At 39.5% G+C, this 24,273-nt stretch overlaps 2 protein-coding genes across 2 annotated transcripts; one reads left to right on the top strand and one right to left on the bottom strand.

The window, feature by feature from the left end:
• The first annotated feature begins 587 nt into the window (after positions 1-587).
• LOC310961887 (rho-related GTP-binding protein RhoB-like) lies at positions 588-3,005 on the top strand. Its single transcript, XM_083934179.1, has one exon. The coding sequence runs from the start codon at positions 711-713 to the stop codon at positions 1,299-1,301; it is 591 nt and encodes a 196-aa protein (XP_083790305.1). The 5' UTR covers positions 588-710; the 3' UTR covers positions 1,302-3,005.
• Positions 3,006-4,893: 1,888 nt separating this feature from the next.
• On the bottom strand, positions 4,894-19,436 carry LOC310962198 (apolipoprotein B-100-like; the record flags this gene model as incomplete). Its single annotated transcript, XM_083934581.1, has 26 exons — positions 4,894-6,012; positions 6,125-10,824; positions 10,939-11,312; positions 11,423-11,538; positions 11,634-11,809; positions 11,940-12,112; positions 12,277-12,478; positions 12,615-12,748; positions 13,297-13,467; positions 13,614-13,819; positions 14,072-14,239; positions 14,340-14,543; positions 14,621-14,794; positions 14,978-15,197; positions 15,323-15,534; positions 15,637-15,783; positions 15,885-15,999; positions 16,103-16,553; positions 16,666-16,751; positions 17,022-17,146; positions 17,429-17,581; positions 17,988-18,135; positions 18,401-18,546; positions 18,640-18,752; positions 19,029-19,070; positions 19,382-19,436. The coding sequence occupies 26 exons, from the start codon at positions 19,434-19,436 to the stop codon at positions 4,894-4,896; spliced, it is 9,930 nt and encodes a 3,309-aa protein (XP_083790707.1).
• Positions 19,437-24,273: the final 4,837 nt, after the last annotated feature.

Raw genomic sequence — 24,273 nt, 5'->3', positions numbered from 1 at the left:
TTTCTAATGATTTAATAGTTTGTTCTTCTGTTGTATTTATTATTTTACTTTTCAATGCTCATTGTTTGCATTGTATGCTTCATTTGTATGCTTTTAATCACTTTGAGCTGCATTTTTTGGATGAAATGTGCTCTATAAATAAAGTTTATTATTATTTTTTATTAGTATTATTATTATTATTTTTATGAATAGGACTTTTGCATTCCCCTAAATCGTGCTCATTGCTGCACGATGTCCTAGGCCTACATTGAATGTAAGCTTTTTGGATAGGCTACTCAAGTTGACTCAGTATTTAAATGTTTAAAAAATAGGCTATGTCAAATGTTTTTTGCTTTTTTTTACAAAAAAAAAGTGCCGCGTAATATATCGTGCAGTTGGATTTGGTTGATTTTGGCTGATCCTGGGTCGGGTGGGTCCTCGTGGTCCATGGCCCTCCTCTACATAAGGAAACCCAATGAGATCCAATCACCTCTTCCTTTACTAACTCTGATCTCACCTCCCTATTTCCGATTGGATTGCTATATTTAGGAAACCACCCTATGCTTTATAAAGAGATCGCAGGGGTTGCTGGTAAATGTTCTGGAGTTGGTAGACGGGCGCAGCTTACGGTAGACATCTCGTTTAGAGTATAAAATCAGGGAGCGTGAGCACACGGGCGCCATACGTGCCTTTGATGCCACATTTCAGTGGAAGGTAGGAAAAGGGCAGCAATGGCAGACATACGGAAGAAACTTGTCGTGGTGGGAGACGGGGCATGTGGGAAAACATGTCTACTGATCGTATTCAGCAAAGACGAGTTTCCTGAGGTGTATGTTCCGACGGTGTTTGAGACATATGTGGCGGACATAGAGGTGGAAAACAAGCAAGTCCAGCTGGCTTTGTGGGACACAGCTGGGCAGGAGGACTACGACCGGCTGCGCCCCCTCTCCTACCCGGACACTGATGTCATTCTGATGTGCTTCTCCGTGGACAGCCCGGACTCGTTGGAAAACATCCCTGAAAAGTGGGTCCCTGAAGTCAAACACTTTTGTCCGAATGTTCCCATTATATTAGTGGCCAACAAGAAAGATCTGCGCAACGACGAGAACGTAAAGAACGAGCTGTCCCGGTTGAAGCTGGAGCCAGTGAAAGCGGAGGATGGCCGGGCCATGGCCATGCGCATTGGCGCATATGACTATTTGGAGTGCTCTGCCAAAACCAAGGAGGGTATTTGGGAGGCATTCGAAACTGCAACGCGGGCAGCCTTACAAAAACGGAAAACACCATCAGAAAGTTGTCTCAAATGCTGTGTTTTGATGTGAATCTACGCTGTCTGGAGAACCGTGACGCGCAGACAAGACGCCTCCGCCGCTGGGAGCTGTGTCTGAACATGTAAGGGCAGTGACACTGGTTCGGATAGGCCTAGGCCTACTCCCTTGTAATCAGGCGACCTCGGTTGAACCAAAACTAATGACTACAACCAAATTGTTTTGAACACACAAATCTGGATGTGTGTGTGTGTGTCTGTGAAATGCACTGGTTACAGCATGTTCTTTGTGGGTAACGTCCCAGTTTGACAGGACACACTAGCTACATGTCAGTGGACGCCTTATTTACTAATTTTCTAATGTGGACATGTCATTTCCAAAGACCTGCTTTTTGAGCCACGGTTTAAATTGCTCACTTTTGTGTTTCAACGTGTTTGCATAGGTCACTGCCTCACTGCCAAGGTTATACTTTGTAATAAGCAAAGCAAAAAAAAGAAGAAAGAAATTGCACTCATTATTTATGTCCACTTTGTAAAATTGCACAGCATCTGAACACTACAGCAATTGAGAGAAAGTTTAATAAGTTGGTGTCAGTGCAAGGGTGCCCATAGTGTCAGAGACTACACATTGGCCAGCCTTGAAAAGGGCTAACCACATTGTCCAGTGTAGTTTTGCAAGATTTCAGGTTGAAGTTGTGTTACAGTTAAATGTAAAAACACTAGAAATATATATTTTTTAAGTTTGCTGGGCATGCTTCTACCCCAAGTGTTATGTTTTGATGGTGACTACGATGACGCAATTTGGGAAAGTATTCATGAAATAGGTGCTTTTTTGATCATGGATCATGAAACAATGGGAAAAAAACAAATCACACAAATACACTGTAGCCTATAAATACAGCCAGCAAAGGAGCTCAACTGAACCAAATGATTTGAAGCACATAGGGTATCTCACCATGTTTCTGAACTGAAATCCAGGTCTGTCTCACAGGCCGACATATCTCAAGTGTCTCAAAAGACATGTTGGACATTTGCTATTTAGCCACGGCTTCATTTACAGTTATGGTTGTGATATTTCCAAGAGAAGGTTGAGCATGTGAGATGGTTTAGCATGTGAGTGCTTTGCTCAGTGAAACACGATTTCTTAGAAAATGTCATTAAAAGAAGAGCAGGCTATGTCAGAGCTCTATAAATCAGTAGCACACACTCATATGAGATTATGTGAGAGTGTGGCAATGAAATAATTTGGTGGGATTGTATTATGTTGTAAAAACCAAACTGACAATAATTACACAAACTGAAACACATGGTATCTTTTTGGCTATAACAGTAGACAAAAAGTTAATGTAATGTAGTATTTTTTTTCCTGAAGATGTTAAAAAGTGTGTTTACAGCCGTAAAGATGGATTAGAAAAAAAAAAAGTGTTTAATGTCTGCCATTATGACCGTGAATGTACCTAAAATTGATTTTAATCAAATATGTTGTTGGAGCTTTTAAGTTATCAACATAAATCAATATATTTGAGATAATTCGCTGACTCATGTTTGGTCTGACTACACAGAACTCTTGTGTTGCTCTCCCTTTACACATGGTGGGAGTGCTTGTTCAAATGACAGCTATGAACATATATTACAGATGATGTTTCAACACTGGGAATTCAGTGTAAACCCTGGTGGATTTCCTATATGAATAATTCTTTTCACATTAAACATGTATTTTTTTTTTCTGTGGTTCATTAAATGACGACAGTGGAGATCATTCAGTGTTTAAAAAGAGTGTCTTTTATAAATTCAACCAGAGTTACAATGGTCTAAAAGTCACATTCCTCCCTGTCTTCTGTTGCTGGGCTTTTTGTTGACTTACGGGACAGGAATGCATTGTGCTGGACTGGTTAATTTTTCCACACTGGCCCCTCTCGTGGGCCTCAGATTTCCAATGTCAGTTGGTTATTATTCAATGATCGGACATGAGATAAGCATTTTTTTCTTTATTTGAAGAATAAAACTGTAACTATGGAGAAGAAATGCTGAAAATGTGCCAAGCCCATTTCTTTGTAAGTTTGTCAAATTATGACCACATTCATGTAATGACATCATTTCTAGGTTCGATTGAAACAATGGATATTTTCGTGAGGAAAAAACACAGAATGTAAGAGAAGAAGCGGTACTGTTTTGGGAAAGTCAATAAAAAGATAATTGTCACCACCTCAACTTTCCCATTCTTTTGCCTCATTTCTTTTCACTAAAGACCGATACTTAGTGTGGTGTTACAGCTGGCTTTATCTTCAACATACCTGAAAAAATGATATTCATTTATTGACAATTAAATGGACTTTGTTGCTGTATTTTGTGAATTAATTATCTATTGCATTTTGGATAATTTTCTGTTTTTGGAGTTACCTGTCACTTTAATGTAGGTTTTATGATAGGATAGGATAAGTACAGTTTTGAGATACTTGTACTTTTCCTGAGTATTAACATTTTATGACACTTTATAAATCTTTAACTTTTTACCCTACTAAATGTTTCTGTCTAGTTGGTAGATAACTTGCTGATTATTATTTTACATACAAAACACATGACAAGCTTATCAAATATGATGCATGGTTTATATAATTAACTACCAGCTAGCAAAGTTCAAAACAGCTCCACTACAACAAGCTACAGAATTAAAATACTGCTTTGTGGTCCTGTATTATGAGTTTTGCTTTTGATACTTTACATTAAGCTGATCATTCCTCCTTACAGTAATGTTTTCTTTTCAATGTTATATTGCTACTTCTCTGAATATTACTGCTTACTGTATGAATACACATAGACAATAGCCATCAGTGGATCAAATGATTCATGAATTTCAAAGAGTCTATTTTAGGATTTAGCTTCTTACTTTTGATAACAACAACTGTCAAACTGACTTACTTTGTCTCATTGTTTTATGAGAAGTAAGGTTTTGTGCCACAGAAACTATTTGCGTGTCTGTTAAATTTAGATCCAAGGATATAAATGACTAACGGGCATATGACAGCAGTGTATAGTGAGCTTTTTAAAAGTATACCATATAAGATAAGATAGCCTTTATTGTCATTGCACAAGGTACAGTGCAACAAAATTTAGGGTGCTCCCACAGAGCCACTGTGCACCACAAATAGACGAGGACTGTAGGACTGTGTTCAGTATAGTTTTTTTTTTTTTAAAGGATTGACTATACTGTATGTTTGTGAGTTTCAGGGGTGCAACTTTGACTCAAACTGAAGTGCTTCATGTCGGGAAAATGCACATTTATGCATCAGGAGGAATAATCAACCTGAAGAAAAGTTTACCACTGTAAAAATCTAATAATAGTACCCTTGCTTACATGTGCTTTATATAAACCTGCCCAGAAGTAAGATGTTTAGACAAATTATATATAGGAAGAAAGGCACAGAGATCATAGTATGCAGTACAAACTTTCTTTATTGAAGGCCACATATTTTTTTTAAATAGTACAAGACACAAAAGGAGCACGGTATGACCAGAACAATTGTGAGTCTAAAGTGAAATAAACAAAATTAATAATTTGAAAACAGAGTAGAGAGACACACCACATGGTCACACAGCAGCTCCAGTCAATACAAACACTGTAGTACATCCTGGTAAGCTACAGTCAATTAGTGGAAACTTGCAACAAATGGTAGAGGAATGTCAACTTCCACCTGTCTGTCACCTACTCTCACAAATGGTTCAACATTTTTGCTTTTCTCCTTAAGGGTCTTAATAACATTGTTGTGGAAAGCATTCAGACGTTTTGCCAATAAATCAATCCAGGACTGGATGTCAGCCTGAAGCTGTTCAAAAGACATGTCAGCCAAAATAGTCTGGAGCTTAGCTCTCACAGCTTTTAGATATTCTACAACAATTTTGCGGGCCTCTTCAACCTGCTTGGTAACATCAGCCAGTACACGAGAGTTGATGGCATCATCGTATACATCCATCACGAAAGTGGAGAGCTTCTCTACATTGTGAGATTTAAGGAATTGGAGAAACTTTTCACTTTGTTTAGTGGTAAACTGCATGAATGCAGATAATTTGTTAAAAGCATCTTCAAGCTGAATGTCCCTCAGTTTCCTTACAGTGAAAATCACTTGATCCTGAATTTTCCTCAAAGCTACAAACAAGTCATCAAGAATTTCTTTTCCATTGACAATGTAGTTAGAGCCGGGAAGTGTGAACTCAATGGCTTGGAAATAGTCAAGTACTGCTTCAAACATTGTGGAAAAGTACTCAGGAACCCTCAGAACAGCCTCCTCAGATACATCGGCAACGAAAGCACTACATTTCTGGTATACCTCAAGCCCAGACAGCCTCTGTTCATACCCAGGGATCTGGAACTTGGTCTCTCTCAGGAATTTAACAACAGCATCAAGAACTATTTCAACCTTCTTTTGGTACTCTTTCAGGATTACAATGGTCTTATCTATGACAGTTGTCATAAAATAAGAAGGATTTACTGCTGCAAGGTTGTCAACAGCCCTCTTGCACATACTCTTATACTTCTCTGTGGCCTGTTCAAAAGTACCCTCAAGGTTTCTGGTAAATTTGTAGATTGTGTTATATGTTCTTACAGCAGGATCAGACACCATTTCCATGACTGTGGGCACATGTTTCTTCAGTCCCAGCATCATCTCATATGGCATCTCCATGTTCCAGGTTGTCTGAAGGTTCAGCTTCTCAAAGTTCATGACAGACATCTTCAGACCCAAGATATCAATGTCGGTTGTTGGCTCAGACTGTAGGAAAATAAACATGAAATTAATTTTTCAAAATATAAATACACCGTTAACATTGAAATCACAATCAAATGTTTTAATAAGCAAACAAATAAGAAAAAAGTTTTCTTACCGGGTAGCGACCGTAGAGTCTTGCTTTCACTTGTGCTGGGCCCTTAGTCTGCATTTGAAGTGCAATTAGTCCTGCAGATGGAGTGGACATGGAGACAACAAGGCCTTCCTCTGGATTTCCAGTAATCTCTTGATATATTTCCATCGTCATGTCTGGTACATTGACCTTTGCGGAATTGGTGATGGAGGTATCGACATTTTCATAGCTTAAGGTGATTCTGCTGCCATGGTTTCCCTCAAACAGTGAATGCTTTATAGCCAGGGCAGAGGCCATTTTTAATCCACCATCTGTGATCACATTGGTGTTGCCCTCAATCTTTCCACGCAGAAACTCAAATTCAGAGATGGAGGAAGCATCAAGTTTGATGAGAATGCTGTCCTGATTAAGGATGCTGGCATCAGTTTTGAGCGTGACCATTGCGGTTTTCATGGAGAACTCATAGGTCAGATCACCCAGAACTGGGATCCTGATGCTCTGAATTTTGGGCAGAGTGATTTTTGGAAGAGTTAGCTTGCTGAGGGCAGATGGAACATGCAGAGCAGGCATTGTGATGAGACTGACGTCGGGCAGGGGAATGGTGAATGTGGACACCTCAACATTTATCACTGGAACTTTGTAAGCAGGGACTGTAATGGTTTTGGGCAACTCAATGCTATATTTTTCATACTCTGCCTTTGCTTGGTCATAAGATGTAGCCATGATGGCAGCAGCCTTATCCTTGCCGATGAGCACTTTCTTGTGCAGAGATTTGGCCCTGTAATTAATGAAACTGATAATTGGATCCACATTAATGTTAATGGTCATCATCTCAGGGCTCTTCATGTACTTCATCTTGGAGTTCATGTCAAATGTCTGCTGAGTTGTGGTCAGGAGGTAGCTCAGGCCAGTGTCTTCCCACAGAGAGTAGTGTTCCACTCTTGGTGTCCTCATACCAACAAATGGCACAGTTATTGCAGGAATGGTGATAGGCTCCTTCAGCACATCCAGATTTGCTTCTCCATTGATCTGGGAAAATATGTTAATTTCACTGTCTCCATTATCCATGGTGAAGTAATGGGAGTATTTGTACTGGTTGAATCTAGCCAGACCAGTCCAACTAGCCTGTTGCACTTCAGAGTTCAGGGTAAAAGAGATGTCATTCTGAAGATCCATCTTTCCAGACAGCTTGAATGGAAGGGCAACCTTGACATTCCCCTTGTTCTTAGTGTCAAACATAAACTCACTAGGTGTGACCAAAGCAAGTGCAGAGTTTGAGAGAGTTCCCTCAACCTGTCCAGCTAGCTCTGCACTGTGAGAGGCAGTGAAATCAATTTTCATGTCTCCAGCATTGACCTGGAACTTGACATCTGCAACGCTGCCCTTCATGATAGGTGTTTCTGTCTCAAACTTGCCATCAATGATTATGTGGCGGAAAATGCATGTATCGACAACCACATTTTGATTCAGTTTGAAGTGCATGCTACCTGTCGCTCCAGTAAAGGTCACTTTGGCTGTGTGGAGATCCATGACCACCTCCATGTCACTTTTGTGAGTTACCTCATCAAAGAAGTCCTGGACTGCATATTTTGCATTGGCTAGGTTGTTAATGGTCAGGCTGGCAGTGCCATCCTTAATCAGGAGAACATTCTTTTGATTCATTGATGTTTCACTGAAGATGTTTAAGAGTGGCATATTGAGGTCATGTTTGTAGGAAGTCTGCACAGTCGCAGAAACTTCATTGACCAGGGCAAAGAATGCATTGTTGACAAGTTCGGCAACATAGATCTCAGTATTGACTTTTGCAGTAGTGTCAACAGAAGCTTGAGCTGACAGAGCATAGAGAGTCATTGTTCCCTTGTGGTCAAGTGAGAAACATGAGTGGTCAACCTTAACATTCTCAGAGATGGACAGGCGATTCATCTTGGGTGCTGCAAAATGAGCACTGGCGTCCATAGTGAAGTCAAGGCCTCCTTTCAAAGTAGATGTAGCCTGTGAGTTAAAGTTGATTTTGAACTCTGGTGTGACTGATGTAGTTGTGGTGTTCTCAAGGTCAGCAGTGGTCCTGAATTTATAATGAGGTGAGGTAACTCTGAAATCTCCGTAGAGTTTTCCAAAGCAGGGGATTTTGCCAATATCTGCAATTTTCTCTTTCAATTCCATAGTGAATGTGTCAAAATCAAAAGATTTTATTTTCTGGGCCATCCTCATGAAATAGTCACTCATGTCATCAATCAGCTGTTTGAAGTTAAAGGAATAGAGTTCATCCACAAGCTCCTGAACAGGTACCATAACTCTTTTGATCAAGGGCTGGGTGTCAATTGACTTGAGAGCAGCAATTGCAGACTGCATCTTTTCCCTCACCTGGTACTGCTTCATCATTTTGACAATCTCATCCATGATGGCTCCAATTATCTTCTCAACCTCATAGCTGGAGAGGATCTCCTCTATTTTGGTATAAATTACATTGAAGTTGTTAGCAATGTTGTACTTCTTGATCCAAGTCATTATAGCATCCTTCATTGATTTCAGCACATTCATAACTTTGTCAGTTGGGAACTTGGCTGTAAGGTTGGTCATGAAGTTTTCCACTGAGTTGAAAAACTTTCTCAGGTCTTGGACAAAAAGGTTGAAGTCAAAGTTGTCGATTACCTGCTTCAGTTCTGACATTTTGTTCTGAATCTTGGCACTGATCTCATATTTGGCATTGATGTCTTTCAGCATCTCAATGCTGTGGTCCATCATCCTCACCATTGTGATCTTTATGTTTTCAATAACTTCAGGCAGATGCTCAATGAATGGAATCTGGACCAAGTGGCTGTCACTGTTCTTGTCATATTTCACAAATCCAGAGATGGCGTAATCTTGATTGGCTTCACTGAAGAGTATAGTTGAAACGGCTCCTGACATCTCAATGCCCATTCTCTCTGCATTATTATAGGCACTAATTTCTTGATCAAAGGTGTGCTCGTTCACTGTGGATGCTATCTTAAGTGTGACACTTTGCTCTTGGAGACTCAGCATGCTGTTGAACTTGTTGTCCATATTGGTTTTGATCACAGGTCTGTCTTCTAGTTGATGGGTGGATGAGGCTCTGTACTCAAATGAATGTGTAAATAGCAGGGGTTCTGCCTTCAGCAGGAATTTGCTGTATAGTTCACCGCTCTGCTCACCATACAGATACCCCGCACCATCTGAGTTGAAAATGGCATCGATGTTCAGAGTAAAGGGTTCAGCAACAGTTTTGATTGTACTGTCCATACGAAGAACTGGTGAGTTGAAGTTAGCCACATTGTTGAACTTTATGGTCAGACCAGCAACCTCCATATCAGTGGTATGTGTCATTTGAGCTCCAAGGAGTTTACCATTGGTATTGCACTTTGTAGAGAGGACCATGTCAACAAACTTGACTTCATAGGTGTGCTTGAGCTCTTCCTCTGAAAAGACTCCCATCATTGTTCCAGTCAGCTCCATGTTATAGGGCTCTGCCTTGAATTGGGCATCATTCACAAAGTTAATCTCCATAATCTTCAGGTCGTTTTTCACATTTACAGAGGCAGAATAACGCTGCATGTTAACCGTGATGTCATGCATGTAGGAGTTTCTTTTGTCAAGGAAGTTGTCAGTCTTTGAGTGGAGGGTGAAGGATTTCAGGGTAAGAGACAGTGAGTGGGTATTTTCAGTCCTCATCTCGTTGAGAGATCCAACGATGTTGTTGGAGAGGATCAAGCCATCTTCATTCAGTCGTAGGTTCACTCTGTTCATGGTGTTGATATCAAAGAGGTTACCCTTTAGGATGCCGTTGAGATACACTTCAGTGCTTGCTATCTTTCCCTCAACATTGAGCTCAGCCTTGTTTTCTTTAATGGCTCCCTTAGTGGTGAGGGACACAGTGGCACCAAGGGTGTCAACTCCACCATGGAAAACATTCTCGAAGGTCATTGGGCTATGCTGAGCAGTTGTTGTACAGCTGGTGGTCAGGCCATTCATGTTCAAGGCCAAGGTTGCCTTGTGAGAGGCAAGGCTTGAGAAGATGTTCAAGGAGGCATCAGTATTGATCTCCAAGCCAGAGGGGTTCATGGACCCAGTTAGCAAAGAGTAGGCACGGTTCACTGTGTCATCAGCTTGATTCTCTATCCGGAGGCTGGCCTGTCCATCAAAGGCAGAGAATTCCATCTGGCTACGAAGCATTCGCTCATCAGCCTTGGTCACAGAGTCAGTCTGGATGGTAAGCTTGATATCTTTGTAGCTAAGGCTCATTTTGGTGGTGTGCTTGATGGGGTCAGTGTTCATGTTGGTGTTAGATTCAACCAGAAGTTCTTCATTTGCATATGATGCCTTGATCTTGTTGGCAACCTTCAGGAATTCTGAGTTCACCCTCAGTGTACTCTCCAGTTTAGCTTCTTTCTTCGCTGGCTCAACAGAGAAGGTGTGGAGATAAGTTGTGCTAGCAGTCATGGGTCCAACAGTGACGCTTCCATCTGTGTTAATGTCTCCAGAGAGCATTTTTGAGTCTAGTGTGACCTGGGTGGTAGTAGTCAGAGAAGTGTCCAGACCCGCAGGGGCATTGGCATAGATATTATACCTTCCTGTTGACATTACATTGTCTGTGACAGCAATGGTTTCCAATACATTAAAACCTGTGTTCATGAGCATGTGATTTAGGGAACCATCAATTGTGAATTTCATAGTCTTCTCTGGTGTGTCTGTGATTGTTGTAGCTCCTTTAAAACAGACAAAACAGTAAAATATGGATTAGTATCAAATGTTATTGTTTTTCTAGAGTTAAATAAATGTATAATTGTTTTAATAAAAGACAAGAATCAAGATAAATTTACCCTCAGTTGAGAAGGAGAGAAGTTTGATTGGACTGTCAGCCATGACGCTGAACTTGGCCAAGTAGCTTGGAGACTCTGAAGTGTTGTTACCAGCAGACACAGTTGCCTCCCAGTTGTAATAGTTGCTGTTGACCTTGGTAGATGCTTCCAACATTCCCATAAGAGGCAGAGTAAGATCATATTCAGAAGGGATGGTAAAAGTGGGGATTTGAATCTCCTTTGAGCCCAACTCCATGCCCAGCTGAGGCATTGCGATGTGTGGGGAGTTGACCATTGGAGGTATCCTTAGCTCCTCAGATGTCTTGCCTCCAAGAGGCAGAGGGACTCTGATGGTCAAGTGGTCCTGGTTGAACTGGCATTTGAATGTGCTATCACTGGTGAAAGGATTAAAGCAGATCGTGTTATCATGTAATTTAAAACAGGCATTTAACTGGTGGTAAAATGTGTAAAATTATAATAGTTATTAGACTGGGGGTTTGCTTACATGTTCATGAAGAGATTTTCAGGCAATGTAGGCATTTCCACATTTTTAATTCTGTTTGTCAGAGTCTCAACATAGGGAACATCAGCTGAAACCTTGTTCATCCAGTTACCAGTGGCCTGATAAAAAACACCACGTCTCATGCTTTAGTATTGAAGAACTAGAACAAAGTCAAGGTCTGCTGAAATAATTATAATGATAATATTATTTTCACCTCAATTGCTTTCTTGAGGACATGACGCAGTTTCATATTGGTATTGACAATCCTGTGTTCCATGAGTGCCTCCGCATACATGGCGGTCCCGAACTGGAGAGCTTGAGTGTAAGGCACCAGGATACTAGTATCAGCATTCATATTGGACATTAGCTGAACCTCAGCCTGGTCATCACCTGAGATACAAAGCATTTAGCATTTTACTTTTGCATTTGAGACAGAGACTGTGTGAGATAGTGCGAAATGCCGGAAATGATCTTTGCCCAGTTAGCCATTCATTAGCAGTATTTTTTTAAACTGGCCTACCATATTTGAATGTGACTGCCTGAATGGAGGAGGTCTTTGAGAGCTTCACATCACTTTTTAGCTCCATGGTGAGTCCAGCAGCTTTGTTCATGGTAGCAGTGATGGCTGCGTCAGTGTTGAGTGAGGGGACTAACAGCTGGACCTGCAGCATGCCATCAGTCATAGCCTGAACCCTGGGATTAATAAAAAACATGATAATTTGAATGTCTATATACTGTAAAATCTATATAAAATTATGTTGTGTAAATGTGGATATGGGGAGTGTTTCAGTACATATCTCTAAGTCAGATATAAAATTTATTGAGTCTGTTAATAGTAAGATTTTGGGTTGACTCACTTGGCACGGCCAGTCAGAGAGAGCTGGGGCACATTCTTGTTGGAGATCTCAAGAGTAATGGATTTTCCTTTGGCACTGCTGTCGGTCATGCCAACCTTAATGCCAGTCTCAACGTCAAAGTCAGGTATCTCGAGTTGGGTGGTAAAGACATTCCTGTTCCTGTTGTACTTCATGGTGGCTGTAGCCTCAGTAGGCTGATCACCTAAAGTTCAAAAAAGTATAACTTGATTACTCATGTATGTAACACTATAAAATCATCACTACAAAGGTGTTTGAGGCACCTACAAAAACGTAATAATTATTATAAATATATTTTTTTGCAAATAAGCATTTCATACCATCAGCTCTTAGGGCAAACTTCAAAGAATCCACCTTCTGGGGGCGGCCATCCTTTCCTTCGCTGAGGAGATTGTAGGCAATGGTGGCTGTGTACTCAGAGACCTCTTTGGAAGGCTTGATGTCCAAGGCAAACCTAGGGTGAAAAGAACAAAGATCTCTCAACTATGATATTGTAAAACCACAAAAATACATTGTATTATACATTTACATTTGTGGCATTACAGAGGCGGGACATCATTGATTTACAATTTCTCTGTGGCTTAAACTTTAAGTCACAGAGGAATTGTAAATCAATGACTGTGTTCACTATATTAGTTTGAATCACTACATTTAAGTGATGAGAAATATTTGCAATACATTTAGTTACGGATTATTAACATTTAAAATGTGTGAAATTGTTTTATTTTTCAAATGTTTGAATTTTGCACATGTTTATCAGTTCCAAAGTTTAATAAATCAGACACTGATGGCACAGCGCTCTGTTTTAAGTCTTTTTTTTTTCAACCAAAAAGGTTTTGCGCTCGTTAGGGGGTACCTGGCTGAAAAAATATTTCACAGTTGGTACCTCACTGAAAAAAGGTTGAGAACCACTGACTTAAAGAATGATGATCATTCAGTTTGTTGCAATCAGTTATATTAAAATGACAAAAATAATCACAGATTCTTCAAAGAACAACTTACATAGTCTCTCCATTCAGGGGGAAGTAAGGAGCAGCAGTCTTATCACCAGTGTTGGCACGGAGTGTTTTGGTGCAGTATTTGACTCCAGAGAAGAGAGGTCGGCAGTTTGTTTCACCCTCTGTGTGTGGGATCACTGTGGCCTGACCAGCACCCACAATAAGCACTTTATTGCTATTTCAACGAGAAAACAAGCAAAATAAGTTTCCATTGTGTAATAACTTACATGATGTAATAAAGAGTGCCATCTACTATTAGAGCACTTAAAATATTTAATAAATTAAATATAAGCTATGAATGTATTGTATGTTATTTGTTACCTGACGCTCAAAAGCTTTGTGGTGCCCTGTGGGGCAGGGATGGACAGCTTGACCTGGTTCTGTTCCATGGTGATCTTGGCATTGAGTGTGCTCTCGTGGTACAGGTTGGTGCGCATCTCAACAGCAGACACAACAAATTCAGGGACATGAACTCCCATCTGAGTCACAAACTCAACTCCAACAGAGGGTGTGAACAGCAGCTCCTTCTGTGAATAAAAACAGTTCACACGAAATTAAATTAGTTTCAGAATCAAGAAAAAATATAAAATGGCACTGCTATAATAATAGATAAACTGCTACTACAGTGTATTTTACTACTTATATTTAAAATATTATTGTTGTCAAAGATTTTAACAATTTGATCAATAAAATAACAACAGCATAATAATAAAACTACAATTATTCTTTTTTTGAAACAGCATTGAGGGTAGGTTAAGAACAAAAGATGGGAATTTTACCATGTTTGGAGCCATGCGAAGACCTCCCTTTGCTCCAGGAGTGAAGGTACCAGACAGACCAAATGTCAGAGGCAAGCCAGATGCTGTTGGCATGATGAATTTGTTGTCCATGAAGATGTAATGGGCAAAGATCTCATTGTCAGTGCTGGACATCATTTTAGCCACAACCTGAGAAAAAGAATCAACGGTCAATCTGAATTCTGTCTCGCTGTGGTATAGAAAAAGATAGGCATTATATTAAATGGATAACAGGAGAACAGAAGCGTACCTGGGTAGGAATTATGTGCATGAGAATGTCTGCATACATTATTGCGTTGTTTGCAATGGACTTCAGTTCACTGCCTTTGATGTAGCCAAGCTCAACACCCATGATTCTTAGGTAGGCCATGGCCTCTGGGCTCTCTTGACTCTGCAGATCCTTTACCAACTTGTTGAAGTTGCGAACAATTTCTCTCACAAGATCTTCGGGAATCTGAGAAAATAGTTGTATAAGTTTCGTTGGAATCAATGTAAGAGTGTTCAACAGAAATAATAACACACAATATATACCTTCCGTCCTTCTGTGTCCAGGGGAGAAACCCATTTCCCCAGTTCCTCTTTCATCTTTGGTGGTATCTTGTCTAAAGTCCAGTACAATGTCTTGCCCAAAGTGTCAGGGAAGAAGCCATTGCTTCCAAACAAAGCATCAATGGTTGGCTCAAAGCCCTTTCCTTCCATGCCAATCTATCAGAAAAATAAAACAATGGGATTCAAAAACACTGTCACATTTACTTTGTTAAAGCCTGAACCTTACAAATGCCCTTTCGCTTTTATTTCAGGGGCAGATGGTTAGTGTCGGGCAAATTGTTGGAAGTCCAACAAAAGAGCAACTAATTACTGATTATTATTATTGACAGCATTACATACCTCCCAAAGATCCATGTTGAAACCAAAAACTTTTAGTGTAGTTTCAAGCATCATCTCCCTAGGCATTTGGCTACTGGGATCAAAGACAAGGTTGCCCTGCATGGCGGCCTGCATGCTCTCATGTGCCATGCCCAGCTTGTAGTTGCGGGACTTTGTGGTGTAGTCGCTGTGTGTGGCGACGTCAGTGTCCTGCAGGGCAGCCATTATCTTCTGACCAAGCCTGGAGTAATAATGATGTGTAAAAAAAATCAGCTGAATATAAGATGTTAGGTTGTTAGTCAGTACAGTATCCCCATTAAATAAAGCATAAAATATACTGTTGGATTACAGTTGCTCCATTCTTACTTCTGGGTCTCTGAATCGGTGGAGGAAATGATGTTGTAGATGTGGGACGTCACAAAGGACTTTATCTGCATATTCTGCTCCTGCTTAAGCAGTTTCTTCACCATCTCAATGTCACTGTCCTGGGGATTCCTCATCAGGATCAGGTAAGCTGCCAGGCGCTTCTGCACAGCACCCTTGGGGTACTGGCTGACCCTCTGGAGGTTAGAGCGAACCTGGATCGAAAAAGCAACAAAAATGTTTGTCATTCTGGAAACACCAAACTATAAAATTGGGAATCTAGGATACAATTCAATGTGGAGGTGTAATTGAGTTACCTCATCTGTCGCAGACATGCGTCTGAAAGCCTGGATGGCAGCCAGCTGCACAGACAGCGTGGTTGCAGGCTGTCTCATGCACTTCACCAGGGTGGTCTTAATAGCAGCATCAGCAGCCTCCATTGCATCTCCCATGTTACCAACAACCTGAACAGAATAGTATAGACAATATAAAAAACAAGGAACTGAAAGTTGCCATAAAAAGTAATATGATTATAACCTGTCTGTGTTTACAGCTGGTTACTTACCCTCAAGGTCAGGAAGGTCAGGTCTTTCTCCCCAGCACAGTCTGGGCCCAGAAGGGAAGCCATGAACTCAGAGACAGCAGTGATCTCGGGGGTAACACCCTCAGCATGGTACAGTCTAGTGACAAATTTAGATATTAGTGAAAAAAATAACACTCACTGCTGCAGTATTGAGGAAGCTTTCTTCAGATTTAAAAAAGACGATATGTAGGTTTACTTACTTTCTGACTACATTGCTCAGGGCATACATGATGGCTTTGGTCTGCTGGTACTTAGCCATTGCCAGCATGTCCTTAACCATGAGGCGGGAGGGGTTAGGGAGCAGTCCCAGGGCGTAGACAACCGCATCAACTTCAACAGCACCTTCCTCAAAGGTCCTGAGAATCTTCAGCATTGCGCTGGTGCACTCTGGGGTGCCGCACTGAGCAAGAGCTTGCCATGTCAGAGCTTGGGACATGTCCATCATCTCTTCAGTAGCAGATCCCAGGACGTCGACCTTCAGGCCACGCAGCTCAGACACCAGCTTCCGGAAGAGGCTGGCACGCTCCTCGCCCTTAGTGGTCTGGGACAGGGTGTTCAGCTGCTGCATGGTGGCAATGGCAGCATCCTTGGTCTGCACAGGAGACTTGTCGTCAACTACTTCCATGGCCAAGTCCTTCAGGTTGTTCTCATCTGCACAGAATTAGATCACAATCGGTAAGAAAATGATGCAAATTTGGACACATTTGACATACTGCGCACATTTGGACATTTTACAAGCCATTTTTAAAAGTGAAACACTCACTGCGGTCAAAGATTCTGTCATTGATCTTAGCACTCTCTATCCAAGTCACAGTCTGCTTCACAAGAGTGGAAATTCCATATTCATTCCTGTTTGCAGAAGATGAGAGAATTTAAAAAGAATGGTCATAACAGGGAATAATACACTCAAAATCCTTTTATTTGATATAAACCTTTGTTTATCTGTTTGGAACATTTTGGAAATATCGACCAGTTCAGAAAAAACAATGTTCATACCAGTACATCATTCATGAAAACATACGGACACACTAAAGCATGAAACAAACTTCAACATCAACTAGGAAGTATGGCTCTCTATCACAGTCTCTATCTAACACTCTTTATTGTTTGAAAACTTACTGGTGGGAGAGGGGCAGGAAGATGTGTTTCTCTGTGCAAGTTCCACTGGTCATGTGCTTCCTCTGGTTGTCAAACTTGTAGTTGCAAGTCTGGGTGCTACCAATCATCTTCGACAGAGGGTAGTTCTGATGGTAAAAAGACAACATCAATGTGTTGTTTGTTTTTTATTAAGATGAGCGGACTACTGGAAAACAGTGACGAATTAGCATGTTGAAGATACTGTATATTTCATGTTGTTATTTGGGTTTGCTTTTCATGTTTTTCCTGGCAGCTCATCAGTGGATTTATGGCATGAAAATATAGCTTATTTTAAATGATATTATGTTATTTAGTCCTGTACACAATCCAACAACTCTTGGCTCTAGTTTGTGATGATGACAGTACAAGATTGTTGCCTAATGACTTACCATGCCGGTGATGAGAGCCAGGGGACTGGTGGCTTGTCTGTGGGCAAAGAAGGAGTAACACTTGGAAAGATCCCTGCTGAGTGTCACATCGGTGACGATGTCCTCTCTGGCATTGACGCTGAAGTCAGTGGGGCAAACTCCATGCACAGTGGGCTGAAAATGACGAGAGGCATCATCAATATGGATCACAGTGGAAAAAAATCAAAAAATAAAATGACAAAATATGGTAAACATGTTTTTTGTCCTTTATTATTATTAATTGATCTGAAGATTACCCCCCATTATGAGAGCAAGTGTTGCCATTAGCAAGATAAACCTATCAGGGACTTTGACCTGCAGCTGAAGATTGTCATCATGAGAACATGATGTTACAGGAGTGTATTATCACCTGTGACTGGGGCAGCTTATCTACGTATTGTGCAACTTGTTTATCTTTGCATGAGTCTACACCATGATCAGAATCAAGCTCTACACTATGACTCGACCTGAATTGATTTGCAACTGCTGTAAATACTGACAATACAAAAGTAGGGCAATAAAACAGGAGGGGGGGGTTTACCATTTTGTTGTTCTTCTCCTCTTCTATTTCTGGCAGGATGAGAGCAGAGACAATTCCCCTCTTGATGTTCAGAATGTTGACAGGCTCATCATCCTCGGGGTAGAGTTTGACATCAGTCTGTCCTTCGACTGTAATCTTCAAGGAGTTTCTGTTGAAGTGGACAGATCATCATTTACAACCTGCCATTTGGCCCATCCTTCTCTTTTATTACTTCAGAAACTTTTCTGATCATACAGTCCTCAGTTTTACTACTAAAATACAGCTGAATATTAAATCTCTTTTTTAAAAAATTAGTTTCTGGCAGTTTTCAAGCCTTTTATTAGAAAGGACAGACAGGAAATGGGGCGAGAGAGAGAGGGGGGGAGACAAAAACTAAGCCATATTAAATCTTTGCTGGAAACATAACAACTTACTTGCTCATGGCAGCTTTGAAAGCCTGTGCTCCCTCAGCAGGACGATACACTGGGTTCCCTGCTGCATCCACGCCAGAGATCTCGCTCAGAGAGCACTCTGTTGTGCGGAGGATCAAACTACAGGTCTGTGGCACTTCAACCTCAACCTGTGCAACAGAGTAAACATTTGTTTAGTTCTATTGTTTTCTATTCAATTTCACAAAACTGTTGTTCTTGCAATAAGAGACTGTGAGACATACTCTGCAGGAGACTTTGGGGCCGCTCTTATTGTCGGTAGCTCCATTCACGCCGTTAAAGGTCTCAGCTTCATAGTCGTACACAAACCGCCGGAAGTTCTTGAATCTTTTGGACACTAGATGAATTTGAAACATCAGTTAGAGCTTTGTAATGTACGTGTTTAATACACTCTACATCTTATATAATAACTTCTTATACAACTTATATTATAAATTCTTATATTATAAATTCACAGACTTTATATACCTTTAACTACTTGAATAGTAAGAAAACATGATATGTGATAGCTGACATGCAGGCTCATCACTAAGGATTCAAAGGTGTATTTATCACGTTAAATTACATCTTAGAATAATTTATAAAATAATCAAGTTTTAAAAAAGCAACTCACAAAGGCAAACTGGAGATTCATCAGCACTTCCCACATCTTGCTCTGTAGAGGATCAAAAAATGAAATGTGTTTCCTTGACATTTCAAAAAGCCACAAGCTGCTCTAAAACTTAGCTGAGAACAATTACATACTTCCTACCACGAGTATTTCAAACTGTATATAAAATATAATAGTACAGGTATAAATAAACCATGCTTAAGTTGTTGTTGTTTTTTTTAGCTTTGAGTTAGTACTGAACATGCTATCTAATACCGTCACATACAAATCTATGATCTCTCCAATAGATTTACATTTAAAATATAAAACTATACCTTTAAATTCTATTAGGCTCAGAATAAAAACATAATACTTACGGGCTAGTGCGTATGTGCCCATGAGCAACAAAAGACAAAGCTTGGTACCCCCCATGATGGGCTTCGTAAAGCTCCTGAAAGCCTTGAAGTAAGAAGAGTCCTCCTCTTTCTGTGAAGACTAATTCTGTGCTTCTGTTCCTTGGCTTTTATAGTTATAGTCCAGTCTTACCGTATGTGATTACCAGGACTTGCAAATGTGTTGCCCTGGTTCCAAAGTCTGAGCAGTCCTTGTGGCAGGCCAAAGATCACAATGTTTCACAAACTAAGACTTGTCTGTCAGCACTGGGTGGGGGTGTCCTATGCGATTTTGTTATGTACCTCTTCAGATTGTGTTTTGGGTTTGTTTTCTTGAGACATGAGGCTGATCCTGATGTCATTTTTAAAAATTCTAATAATATTTATTGCATATCTTTATCTCAAAAAACATCTGTATTCAGATCGATGTCATATATTAGCTCATATATCCTGAATCTCTAACTTTGATTGCTTGTTTGTCTTGCTCGAAGGATGATAAACAAATACACTCATTTGATAGTCTCAGCAAAATAAAGAGATTACTTTTTCGTTTGGGGATTACTTTTTGAAGTCAAGTTGTGTAAGCCATTTTGTTTAGCATTTATTCTAGATGTTCCAAAACTAAGTTTTATAGTTTTCACTGTTTTATTAGAGTTCATGTTGAAAGATTTAAAACATACATACTTTGCAGTTCTTTATTGTTTTTTAGCGCAAAGGTTACTATTGTGTCCTGTCTGAACATTCACAAACACACAAAGGCCTCTTACAGAAGGGTAAGTAAGCCTTTGCCCTATAACTCCTGAACATTATGAATCATATTAAGGCAGAATCGAAACTGCTGCTTCTGCTAGTGCACTTGAAGAGTTTTATTACACGTAGAGCATGTCTTAAAGCTGAAGCACTGGCTTATTATCTTATTATCTTTTGCAGGCTGTTTCATGCCATGCTGATTGTCAGATTTTATATACTGTACAAATACAATATCATATCTCATACCAGCATTATAAGCATATAAGTAACATAGCATTAATAATGGCTGCATCCAATTTAGGGAAGCAGACTATAGAGCAGAATATAAATAAGTATTTAACCAAGTACTGTATGTAAGTATAGATTTGACGTGACTTCACTTTACTTGAGTACTTCAGAGGGAAAGGTTTTACTTTTTACTCCACTGCATTTATCTTACAACAGTAGCTACTGTTTTATACAGTTTTGATAAACGATTCACTGTTTAAGTAATTTTTCATGCAAAATGGCAAACATGTCATGGCTTCAGCTCCTCCAATGTAAACATTTGTTGTGTTCCTTGTCTTAAATTACAGTAAACGATATAATTTTGGATTGCTGGTCAAAATAAAAAAGATTCCTCGACCAACCACAAGACTAAGATGCTGCTTGCAAATTAATACATGAGTAATACACATCTAATGGTATGATATATAATCGCTTCACATTAGCTGTGATATAGCTGTGTTATGTGACACAGTATATCATTGCCTGAAATGAGCTAATGCTTTTTTTAAATGGTCATGAAGTATATCAATATGAAAAATTAGACACATTCCAATTTAAATAGATTCGTATTAATAAATGACAATGTTTTCCATCAAATCCCATACCGAGGCACTTGCTATGGAATGCAACTTACCCGAAGAGCTTGTGGCTTTGAAGAGGGCATAGATAAAGTTCACGGCTTCAGTTCTTCATCGAAAACTGCTGCCTGACAGCAAGGTAATGTTTTTTTTTCACAGACACATACTAAAGTGTGGAAAGGAATTAGATCTCATAGTCATTGCTTATGGTTATTATATCACAGCTATGGACCAATTTGATTGCTTTATTGAGCTACTTGTTTTACAATAATAAATATGCTATACAGTCATTCACATGGGCCATTTTTCTGCATGGAGCACTACTGCTACATACTTTTGATACTTTAAGTACATTTTAACTTATATTACTTACATACTTTTACTTCTGTAACATTTTCACTACAAGGCATACTTGTTATGGAATATTTTTATTGTGTGATATTGGTATTTTTACTTACTTAAATAATGTAATGTATGAATACTTCCTCTACTACTGATGAAGTAACCAACTAATTTCAGACTAAATGATGTGTACTACTTGTCCAGACTTGTCTATTGTTCATAGCCTAATCAAATTCTAATTTGACTGAAAGTACATGAATAAAGTTGTCAGGTTCAGATTTTGTTATATATTCTATTATATATCCATACTATCCAAAGGTAGGCCTTTATTATGCTTGGCTTAATAACCAACTGTGTCTGAAACACTGTTCCATAATTAGATTTACTATATGGAAAACCTCGAGGTAGCCAATGCTGTCCAACTCAATGGATTTAATGTTACAGTCAAACAGTAAATTTGTCTGTAAACTTTGCTGATCAAAAATACTGGTGTCTGCACAAACTTGGTTAACCTTCCACCTCCTAAGAGATGTCTCTTACAGCTGTTTGATCAGGATTTCAACAGAGGTGAACTCAAGATAAGTTAATCAGCAGAAGAAGACAGTCTGAAATTGCATAAGAGTCACAACAGCACTGAGTACAGTGATTACAGTATGTACAAATTACCTCATTGGCCCTAGGACAAGTGGCAGTAAATAAAGGTTATAAGAATACAATGAAAATGTGGGGAAAATTAAAATAGCAATACAATTTTTTTGCTGAAACGATCATTTACTGGGGTGGTTGTGATGTACTAGAAGTATTTTCAACGCTAAATTAATAAGAGAGAGATTTGATAAAGAGATGCTCACACAAAACAAAATATATCATACATGTTCTTGTAAGATTTTTTCTTTATTAACGATAAGCTTTTAACTAAATATAGCACATTAAAACAATATTATATTCAAACTGGAGAATCCTTAAAGTGAAATCGAAATTGTATTTGACACTTTGTGTCAATCAAAACATGATTCACAAATATGGATAACTACAAAGTTCAAAGTTCAGTTCTTTCAGTTGTGTGAACAATGGTATTGTGAATGGAGTGAGAACACATCAGATCAATGTGGTTATGTGTGTTGTCATTGTTTGGCTGCAGTTGTCGAGGATGTAAAATATAAAAAATGACAAAGCAGTGAAGAAGTAAAGCAAAAACATGGAGATAAAAGCAAAAACTAAGCATCATAAGCAGCGAGGGGACATAATAAAGGGCTTTTCCATAAACTTTTACCTGTAAGAAATAGACTGCTCTGAGCCCTTACAGCATATGTTGGAGCCAGAACCATCACTGCTTTGAAAGTACTCAGCAATATCAACTCACCTCTTTACTGTAGTGATACAGTCTTGTTGATGCAGTGGGTGTCATAACTACTGGACTTGGTACAAATAAGAGATAAGGTTCTTCTGACTGAAATGCAGATAAATGGCAATGCAAAGAGATTAAAAACAAGTCACATTCACAGTCAGGTCAATATTTTCAAATCACAACCAGATAGAAATGAATATGTTGACAAGCATCAATAAATAAAAATGATTTACTGCAGGGAACCTTTTTGCACCACAAATTATAGAGCTAATTTAATTCTAGCTAGTTTATAGCTAGAGCTAAAATGTCTTTTATATGAAGGATATATTAGGCCTGCCTAAATATCCCATATGGACATTGTAAGCTTCATGAAACCCAGTGGCGACTGGTGGAATTTTTTTCAGGGTGTGGTTTCGTCATAAATAAAGCAGACTTTTTCACAAAACAATATAACATGTCCAGGCAAGAAACAGTGAGAAGATTGTGTGTCAATATAATGTACACAGAAACAGTTCATATTGTCCCCATTTGGTTCCTATCAATAACCTCAAAAAATAGTTTAAGATAATGATTTACACGTTGCTGAAAGCAAATTGTTTCCATATTCAATTTTGCAAATAATTTTACAGAATTTTCAATAAGATATCTCTTTTTTTACACACACACACACACACACACACACACACACACACACACACACACACACACACACACACACACACACACACACACACACACACACAGACTGATGCAGTCTAAGTTGTCATCCTCTCCATCTGCCACAGTACGAGTGTGTGCACAAGCGGTTGTCATTTTAGCTAGCTAATATACAGTGTCTCTATATGCTAGCATGTTAACATTTGTTTTGAATAAATTGTGACATTAAGAGTAAGTTAACGCTATTTACTTGATTTTTGGTTGGAAACTTTCTGGACATCAAGTAGTTACAACGCTGACGATATGTATCAAACCTCTCGATTGAGTAAAATTTGCCCCATGTTTGGAACAGCATACTTTTGGACTTGACATAACAGGAAAAGCGCAGTTGTAATTAATAACATTGATGAATTTCTTTCTTTCCAATTAGGTAAAAGATTCCACATTAGGACTGCCATCAAAGAGGTCTGTTCCAATGAGGACAGAGCTTAACAACAGAACAAATATCTAAGTCTCTGTCCTGTGAGGCTCTCACCTACACTTTGAATTTTCAGAACTGGGTATTGCATGATTGGTGTTGAGCAGACTGTCTTGACAGTGTTTAGACAGGGAGTTCTCCTGTGGTTTTTCCAGTTGTTGTGTGGGTGTAAGGGAGTTGCCCAATGTCCTAAAAAGCTGACCTAACTATTAAAGAAACCAGTGCAGTGCCTGTTTGGATCAGGCCAAACGCTTGGCTCCTGGTATTGCTGTTTGCAGTGTTGTCTGGGGGCTTGCCCGCGCTGAGCATGTGACAGCTGAGAATGTGTGCCTGCTTCACACTCAAAACTGCACTCCTGTGGGTTCTCAGCAATAAACCCACGTATGAAGGTGACTGGATGAATGGTTCCTGAGATATGTGCATGATAGTCAAACATACATATATACTGTATACCGTA

This window comes from Echiichthys vipera (genome assembly GCF_963691815.1).
Source record: "Echiichthys vipera genome assembly, chromosome: 19".
In the NCBI taxonomy this organism is placed as follows: Eukaryota; Metazoa; Chordata; class Actinopteri; order Perciformes; family Trachinidae; genus Echiichthys; species Echiichthys vipera.
The sequence above is the reverse complement of the archived record's forward strand: the minus strand, read 5'-3'. Positions and strand labels throughout refer to the sequence as shown.